This window comes from Tenrec ecaudatus, chromosome 12, assembly GCF_050624435.1.
Source record: "Tenrec ecaudatus isolate mTenEca1 chromosome 12, mTenEca1.hap1, whole genome shotgun sequence".
Lineage (NCBI taxonomy): Eukaryota > Metazoa > Chordata > Mammalia > Afrosoricida > Tenrecidae > Tenrec > Tenrec ecaudatus.
This window is the reverse complement of record NC_134541.1, coordinates 82,725,924-82,735,590: the sequence shown is the minus strand read 5'-3', so window position 1 is coordinate 82,735,590 and position 9,667 is coordinate 82,725,924. Positions and strand designations below refer to the sequence as shown.

General features: G+C 45.8%; 1 protein-coding gene across 3 annotated transcripts in view; it reads left to right on the top strand.

Annotated features, from left to right (window-relative positions):
• Positions 1-3,236: 3,236 nt before the first annotated feature.
• Positions 3,237-9,667, top strand: part of PLAC9 (placenta associated 9) — a 35,163-nt gene continuing 28,732 nt past the window's right edge. Inside the window, exons 1-3 of one of the 3 annotated variants that reach the window (XM_075564209.1) lie at positions 3,911-4,067; positions 4,781-4,886; positions 8,760-8,839. In XM_075564209.1, the coding sequence (XP_075420324.1) occupies positions 4,876-4,886; positions 8,760-8,839 (91 nt within the window). In that variant the 5' untranslated portion in view covers positions 3,911-4,067; positions 4,781-4,875. Of the gene's footprint in view, positions 3,449-3,910; positions 4,068-4,780; positions 4,887-8,759; positions 8,840-9,667 lie in introns of those variants that run through there. The other 2 variants (XM_075564210.1, XM_075564211.1) reach the window with 2 other exon arrangements.

Genomic DNA, 9,667 nt, shown 5'->3' with positions numbered 1-9,667 from the left:
AATAAACAAAACAAAGCAAAAAGATAAAAGGCTCTGTTCCTCAATGTTTCCACTCGCAAGAATATAACCTTTCAGAAGTACACAAATATGCAATATGTAATAAAAATATATGAAAACGGATGTGTATTTCATGTTTTATATTAGGGGAAAGGAAGCAACCTAAAAGTACATCAATTGGAGGATATCTAAATGATAGTGTTTAGGATACTTTGAAACTTTTGAAAGGGATGAAGCAAATATATGCGTTCTAATAGAATGCTCCTGGGAGCCCTGGAAGCATAATGGTTAGATGTTGGGCTGCTGGCCTCAAGGTGAGCAGCTTGAAACCACCAGCCATTCCATGGGAGAAAGATGAGGCTTTCTACTCCCACAAAGAGTCACAGTGTCAAAAACCTATGGAGGCGGTTCAATTCTGTCCTTTCGAGTCGCTGTGAGTTGGGATTGACTTGATAGCAATGAGTGAGGCTAGCCTGTTCTTTAACATTTGCTGTTCTATAAAAGAGAATGATGGACCTCCAAGACTGTGGGGTTAGCTGCTCTTTAAGTCAAACTGCACTCAGCCGTGTGGTTTAATGTCAGCCAAACAACAGACAAGTCTATGTGGAGACCTTAACACTAGTGAGGTACACAGACAATAGATCAAGCAACCTCTTGAAATAAGAAAAACAGCATTAATCCAATGATAAAGTTAGGAAGTATTAGAAAAGAAGAAAAAATAGAAACAGAAAATCCTGGGAGGAAGTGGAATAAGTGCTGTTATATTGCTGAGTAGACTACAATGCGTGAACTGAAACACATTATATATGCATTGTTGAGTAAAACTGATGATTTGCTTTGTAAACCTTAGAGTCTTTTTTTATGTTAGGATAAACATGAAGGTGAAAGCAAATCCCAAACAATATCTCTTATTTGGTCTTGGTATGTATGTATAAGTTATTTTTCTATTTTATAGATATAGCTATATTACATCATGTATCTATCAGATAGATAAGGACTACATTGACGAAAAATCAGAAGTGTCCGCTAGGTTGGACTGCTGAGGGGACTGAATTTGAATTGCGGGCAGGGAGGAGCTTCATGTTTTACTCTGTGTATAAGTTGTAAAAATCAGCCCATGTGTTGGAAAAGGAGCCCGGCTAGAACAGTGGGTTGTGTGTTGAGTTGTGAGCTGAGTGGCCAGCAGTTTGAAACCACTGGCTCCATGAGGCTTTCTACTCCCATCAAGAGTTAGTCACAGACACCCAGAGGGGCAGCTCAGTCCCGTCCGAAAGGACTGCTCTGTCAGAATTGACTCGATGGTAGTGAGGTTCGTTCTGAACCACAAACATTCCCATAGGCTTGACTGTATTTGGACAGTTTGCTGGCGACACTATTGAAGAATGTGAGAGAAATTCTTGCCATTTCAGAAATAAATTCTTCTCCTGAGCCAGTTCAACTACGCATTCCAAATCCCAGAAAGTCTAAGGGGCAGTTCGACTCTGTCCCGTATGCTTGTTATGCGCCAGACTAGACTCCATGTCGGCAGGTAATGGTCATGTAAAAGGAGCCCTGGTTGTGTGGTGGGTTACAAACAAATTGGGCTGCTAAGCACAAGGTCAGCAGTTTGAATCCACCAGTGGCTCTGAAGAAGAAAGATGAGCTATTCTGCTCCTGTCAAGATTTACAGACACCCAAGGGGGCAGTCCTACTGTGTCCTATAGGGTCACTACGAGGCAGAATCAACTTCATGGCAGTTTATTTGAGTTTAGAACAAGAGCCCTTGTGGTGCTGTGAGCTATGAATTGAGCTGCTAAGGGCAAGGCCAGTGATTCAAACCCATCGCCCGCTCTGCGGGAGAAATCTCATAAAGCGTTAGGGTTCCAGAAACCCTAACAGGCAGTTCTACTTGGTTCAGTGGGGCCATTAGGAATCAAAACAGACCTGATGGCTGTGCTTTTGAGGTGGCCATGTGAATTCTACCCCTTAGTGATTTGGTGGACTCCCATCCAGTAGAAGAGGCCCGTTTTGCCTCGTTTGCATAGTCTTGATTTATAAATGTGTCTGTTCCTCAGATTCTCCTTTGAACTGGTTGTAACATCTATGGTTGTTACAACCAGTTACAACTCATTTAACTTGCAAGCGAGTTAGATAAAATCTTTAGTGTATGTTCATTTTATATCAGTCTCGTAGTATATACACATGATAGGATTAAATCATAATCTTATTATATTACCATTACTCTGGTGGTATAGTGGATTTTTCAGTCTCACTCATCCCTGTGGGTAGTTCTCCTCTGTCCCGTGGGATTATTTTGAGTCAGAATCAGTTCATTGGCAGTGGGTCTTTTGGAGTGTCATCCTTAGGCTTGAAGTATATTAAATGTACCATGGAGATCCAGGAGCCTGAACAAATCTGTCTTGGAAGAAGTACCGCCCGAATTCCCCTCAGAAGTAAGCGTTGTCTCAAATACTTCAGATGCGTTTTCATGAGGGACCAGTCTCCAGACGAGGACTTTATACTTGGTAGAGTAGATGGTCATCAAGAAAAGGGGAAGACCTTTCACAAGATGGATGGACACAGTGGCTGAAACAATGGACTCAAACCTGACAACAATTGTGAGAATGGCGCCCGACGTGAGAGTGTTTTGTTCTGTTGTACTTGTAAGTCAGAATCAACTGGACAGTCCCTAACAGCCTTCCAAACAAAAACCAAATGATTCCTACTTTAGCAACCCAATAGCACAGCAGAACTGGCCCTGTGGGTTTCCAAGACTAATTTGTTAAATCCTCCTCTTTCGCCTACAGAGTGACTGGTGACTTTGAACTGCTGACCTTGTGGGTAGCAGCCCCCCGCTCACCCTCTGCACCACTAGGTCTACAAAGCACCAAGTTTCTATTGAAACTAGACACTAGCTCTGGGATTCCTTCTCAAGTTCAGATAAGGTTTGACCTAACTGCATTAGTGTTAGTGGACTGAGAATAGCTTCCCCACTCCTAGCACTGCAGAGTTGAATGCTCCTGAGAAAAGGCACCTTGCTCTGAGCTCCAGTCTATTCACCTGTGAAATGAGCTGACAACCAATACCTGGGCCGAGCCTGCAGCCCATCACTCACCCCCTTTTTTCCTTGGCCAGGCCCACTGATAGGGGCTGGGGACCTGAGCGGGGGCCTTTCAGGAGGGGGACCTAGGCTGACACATGGGCCCCCCCACCCCTGCTATGTCTGGACTCTGCGCTGCTCGCGGGTGTGCCGGGGCCTCTGGAGAGGACGGGTTCACTGGAGCCAGAAAGCCCAGAACCGCCCAGGAATTTTGGCTCAGAGCTCCTGTATTTCCTCCTGGCTGGGCGGCGGGATCCCGGAGAGGCAACCGCGGGCAGTCTTGATGCTGTGTTGAGCCAGGCAGCACCATGCGGCCCTTGCTCTGGGCTCTGGCCGGGTTCTCTCTGCTCAGCGCTTTGGAAGCCTTCGCAGGTAAGTGAAGCCTGGCCTGGAGGCCCCAGAGGGCGGGCGGAAATGAGCAAGAAAGAGGGAGAAAGATGGAGGGGAAGGAGTGAGAACTGGGAGCAGTGAAATGTAGACAGAGATAGAGACACACAGAGAGAGATGGGGGGTGGGGGGAGAGAGAGACAGAGAGAGAGAGAGAGAGAGAGAGAGAGAGAGAGAGAGAGAGAGAGAGAGAGAGAGAGAGAGACCTACAAATGGAGACAGAGAGGGTAAAGACTGTAGCATGATGGGTGTGGACTAGGAGGAAAGAAAAAGGAGTTGGAGAGACAAACAAAGGGGTCAGAGAAAAGGGAAAGAGGAACTAGATGACAAGAGAAAGAAGGGAGAAGGAGGGGTGGGTGGGGAGAAGAGAGAGACCAGCTTCCTCCCAGAGACCCAGGGGAGGTTTGAGGCCTTGTGTGAGGGGCACAGTGGTAGCTGGGCGTTCTGCGGTGACTCAGCCAGCCCTCAGGGACTTTGCAGGCTGTCCAAGCAAAGACATCACGGCGTCCGTCCGGGTCAGGTGAACTGTGCCGTTTCCGGAGTGTGGCTGAGAAGACAGCCTCCTGGGCTCTGGAGCTTTCCGGAGGGGCCTGAGCTGCCGCGGGTGAGGACTAACATGGGGAGGAGCGGCTCTCCGGGCACTCAGATGACGGGCTATTCCATGGTTTGCACTCTCCCTTTACGCTTAGTGCCCTTCCTACCCCCACCTTAGTACGCTGAAAAACGAGTGAAACTCCTGTAGGGTGAGTCATATCGAGTGACTTCCTCCAGCTGGTGAGGGGCGGGGCTGTAACTTAGGCCTTTAGGACTGGACATTGACATTCATCCCACCACACCAAGCATTTGGGTTTACAGGCCACATTCCTATGCACCCACTGTCTCGCGCTCCTCTGGGACTGGGAGCAACTTTTGTTCAGCCCAGGTGTCCGTATGAGAGAGACTCGGGGGCCATGCGGGCACCAAAACAGAGCCCACATTACCTCAGGCCTCTCACCAGGCAGCCCCTTCCATCACACTGGAGACCAGGATGTTGAGTCACACTGAGCAGTGTGAGCTGATCCAAGTTCCCTACCGGGGGAGGGGGATGCAGTGAAATGTGGGAGCTAGCATTGAGGGAAAGGGTCGAGGCCAGCCCTGACCTGGGATAGGAGTGGGTGCAGGATAGAGCTTGGGCTAGTATTCCGAATAACCTCAGGTAAGTCGCTCACCTTTCTGAGGCTGTTTTCTCCTCTGTAAGCCACGGGGTTGACTACGGGGTTTGGTGAGCAGGAAACTAAACGCCAGTACACACTGACACCTTACCTTTTCCCCTTGAAGGATTCCACTCGTTTCTTTAAGCCTCTGTTTCTTCACCTGTCAAGGAAGACCAACCATTGCTTCTTCAGAAGGCCGTTTAAGGAGTGGCAGGTTCGATGGCTCACAGGTGCATCCTTTCACTCCTTCTTGAAGAACAAGAAGCTCACATCTGGTTCGCCAGTGACTGACTTTTTGTGGCTCCCTCTGACACATTGCCAAGTCCTTCTCCTGCAGAACACTTGGTTCAAACTGCAAAACATATGGGGCTCAAACTGAGTCTAGACCACGGCGATGAGAGTAAAATGAGAAAGGATATATTTTCAAGCATCGTTTCATAATAATTTCACAAATTTTTGTATATGGACTTTCAAACTTGAAGGAATAACCCATGTTAGAAACTTTTTTACTATAAAAATGTTTGGATAAAATAATAGAGGGAGTATTTAACCCCTATCTTCAAACCTCTCTACCCCAACAAGAGTCCACTCATGACCAAGCTCATTCTGTCTGCAATCTCTACTCTGTCCTCCCTCCAGGATTATTTAAAAGGAAGTCCTAGCTCTCGTCTCATCTATACATTTTCCATCTATTTCTCAAAGACAAATGCTCTTTTAATAAACATAGCTGCAATGCCACCATCACAGCTCAATTCCATCAAAATCCAATTTGTGTTCAAATGTTTCTGACTGTGTAATATGCCTTTATATTTGGTTTAGTAAATCAAAATAAGGTTCATGTTGTGTTTGGTTGTTCTGTGTATTAGGTTTCTAATAATTTATAAGTCCTGAGCCCCCTTACCCCCTTAATATTTATTTGTTGCTACATTTAAGTTTTGTGATTACATATCTCTGGTGTAATTTTAATATTTTTCTGGTAGTTAGAGCTAGAAGCTTGATCTGATTCCAATTAGATTTTATTATTTTGCAAGATTTTTTAACTTTATAGATGGCCTTTATGATTTAATTTGTTTATCTCTGATTACTGAAGTTAGTCTTTCTTCAAATTCATGTTGGTTGTTTCTACTCATTCTTGTAAATGAACCTACCCCAAACCCATGGTGGATTCTGACTTTTAGCCACCCTATATAAAGCTGCCGAGATCACAAATCTTTATGGGAGCAGCCAGCCTCATCCTTCCTCCACAGGGCAGCTGGTGGATTTGAACCTCCACTCTTGCCACTAGTAATCTAAGGCTTCCTTAACAGCACCACTAGGGCGCCAGGCATTCTTTCCAACCCAGCCCCCTGTCCACTGAGTCAATTCTGACTCATAACAACCCTATATAAAGTTCCAAGACTTTGTAAATCCTTATGAGAGCAGATAACCTCGTTTTTCTCCATCTAGGAGATTGATAGACCAACGCTTCCCAACAGCTTTAGGAAACAGAAAAACTGCCCGTAGGGTTTCTATAAGTCTTTACAGAAGCAGACTACTGCGTCTTTCTCCAGCACCGTGACTGGTAGATTAGAATTGCTGGTAGCTCAACCACTGCGCCACCAGGGCCCTGGACTCTTCATTATGGCGCCAGTGCTTCACATATGGATCCACAAACCCTCTGCTAGAGGGAGGGAAATAAACTGGTTTATATTACTAGTAGAGACTTTTCTTAAAAGTAAATATTTTCATCTCTCTGATGGTTAATGAAGGAGGCTTGATGGGAGAGAAGGTTAGCTGTGGGCTGACCTTTCAGCAATTCCAACTCACCAGTTGCTTGGGGGTGGGGGACAAAGCTGAGGTTTTCTGCTCCCATGAAGATTTGCAGCCTTGGGGCCGCTCTGCTCTTCTCATCAGGACTGCTGTGATGGTGGTGCCGAGGGTTAAGGGCTGGGCTGCTTATAGAAAGGCCGGCCATTCAAACTTATCAGCTGATCCAAGGAATAAAAATGAGGCTCTCTGGTCCCGTAAAGATGTAGTCTTGGAAGCCCAATGGAGACATTTTCTTCTGTTTTATGAGTTTGTTTGGAGTTAGGTTTTTTGTGGTTTTTTTTGGAGTTAGGTTTTGATGATTATTAATCATGAGCATTTTCCCCTGTGTTTGTTGGCTGCGTTGGTGAAGTATTGGTTCTTATTTGTGGTGGTTGGAGTTTATGTCAATTTACAACAGGATGGCATGTTGAGGTGGAGTCCAACCTATCAAGCAAGTCACAGCCTGAAAATTCCTCATTGGAAGTATGGCCGATTGCTAAGAGAGATGCTGGGGACCCCTCCTCTCTATTGCTCTTCGACTTCCTTCTTGCTTAGATTCTGTGCCTGCCTACCCAGGGAATTGTTGGCAGCTTGCCATGCCCCCACCGCTTTGGATCCACATAACTGTGAGCCCAAGGGCCTGGGGCCTCCCTGCTTCACACTTCGCTTTCTGTGTCATCAACCTGCTGCTATCTTGGAAAAGGGCTCATCAAACCCATGGATTTGAGCCGGGCTGAGCTAGGCTGCCTTTTTGATAAAAAACTATTTCTTAATATAAAGTTTTTCCTTAAACGTATATGGATGTCACTGAGTTTATTTCTCTAGACAACCCAGCCTAATACAAAGTCCTCAACTCTCTCCTCTGGTGCAAGCAGCTCATAGTTTCAAATTAATGAGTTCAAATCCTGTCCCCCGCCCCCCCCCTATTCATTGTGTAACCTTGGGTACATTAATTAACCATTTTGATTGTTGGTTTTCTAATCTGAAAAAAAAAGTGAGGGGGCTGGGAGGATAATAACACTGCTGATTGTACTTGTAGAATTAAAGGTAAAATCTTAGCAAAACGTTTGGCACATAAAGTTTAGCGACTTGCCAGGGCCTACAGGGTTTTCCTGGCTGATCTTCAGAAGAAGGTTGTGAGGCCTTTCTTACTAGTCTACCTTCGTTTCCAAGAGCCACGGAAATCGTCCCGCCTCACAGGAGCAGGCCAGCCACCCCTGACAGATGAAGGGTGGTTGTGCTAACAGTGCATGAGTTGTACATGAGGAGCATCAGTCATGAGAGCACGAGAATAAAACCTATTGCCATCGAGTCTATTCTGACTTATAGCACAGAGGAGAGCTGCCTCATGACCTGTCCCAGGCTGTAATCTTCGCAGAAGCAGCCTGCAACATCTTTCTCCCACAAAGTGGCTGGTGGGGTCCAACTGCCAACCTGTAGACTCACAGCCCAGCTCTTTAACCCTTGTATCCCAGACCTTCTTGGGGGCTTCCCACATGGAAAGCAAAACTTCTAGACCCATAGATTTGACTCACTACCATCAAGCCCATACTGACTCATAGTGACCCTATAGGACAGGGTAGAACTGCCATTGTGGGTTTACAAGACTGTAATTTTTTAAAAATAAAAAAATCATTTTATTAGCTCTTACAACTCATATAACAACCCATACATCAATTGTATCAAGCATATTTGTACATATGTTGCCATCATTATTTTCTAGACATTTACTTTCTCTTTTTAAACCATTTTATTAGGGGCTCATACAACTCTTATCACAATCCATACATACATCAATTGTGTAAAGTACATCTGTACATTCACTGCCCTCATCATTCTCAAAACTTTTGCTCTCAACTTAAGCCCTTGGCATCAGGTCCTCATTTTTCCTCCTCCCTCCCCACTCCTCCCTCCATCATGAACCCTTGATAATTTATAAATTATTATTGTGTCATATCTTGCTCTGTCCAAAGTCTCCCCACACCCACTCTTGTTTTGTCCGTCCCCCAGGGAGGAGGTCACATGCAGATCCTTATAATCCGTTCCCCCTTTCCAACCCACGCTCCCTCTACTCTCCCAGTATCGCCCCTCACACCACTGGTCCTAGAGGGATCCTCTGCCCTGGATTCCCTGTGTTTCCAGTTCCTATCTGCACCAGTGTACATCCTCTGGTCTAGCCAGACTTGCAAGGTAGAATTCGGATCATGATAGTGGGGGGTGGTGGGGAGAGGGGAAGAAGCATTTAGGAACTAGAGGAAAGTTATATTTTTCATCATTGCTACATCGCACCCTGACTGACTCGTCTCCTCCCCTAGACCCCTCTGCAAGGGGATGTCCAGTGGCCAACAAATGGGCTTTGGGTCTCCAATCTGCACTTCCCACCTCACTCACTATGGTAAGATTTTTTGTTCTGATGATGCCTGATACCTGATTCCTTCGACACCTTGTGATCGCACAGGCTGGTGTGCCTCTTCCATGTGGGCTTTGTTGCTTCAAGCCTTGAAGACCCCAGACGCTATATCTTTTGATAGTCGGGCACCATCAGCTTTCTTTGCCACATTGGCTTATGCACCCATTTGTCTTCAGTGATCATATCGTGGAGGTGTGCACCCAATGATATGATGTTTTATTCTTTGATGCCTGATAACCGATCCCTTCGGCACCTCGTGATCACACAGGCTGGTGTGTTCTTCCATGTGGGCTTTGTTGCTTCTGAGCTGGATAGCCGCTAGTTTACCCTCAAGACTATAATTCTTTATGGGAGTAGAAAGCCCAGTCTTTCTCCTGAGGAGGGACTGGTGGTTTCAAACTGTTGTCCTGGTAGTTAGCAGCCCCATGCGTAATTGCTACACCACCAGGGTTCCCTTGACACATAAGAGTCATAATTAGTAATAGTAATAAAATAGTAATACCTATTTTTAAAGATGATTGAGAATATAGCAAGTGAGATCAGCTTAAACTCAAGAGCCCCAAGGGCTGGGCCATGGTTGAGCCTTCGGTGTCCTTGTTGGAGAAGCACCTCTCTTCCAAGCATCTCCTATATTCATCATGTTTCTACATGGGTTTAATCCGACAGCAAATGCCTTGCCTTGCTGATCTGAGCTCTCACTACTTGCTCCAGCTTCTTGGGCTTCAGTTATCTTATGGCGATTTCACATCATTTGGTCCTTAGTATCTTAGTATCTCCTTTGATCAATGGACCAATCCTGCAAAGTAGAGAGGG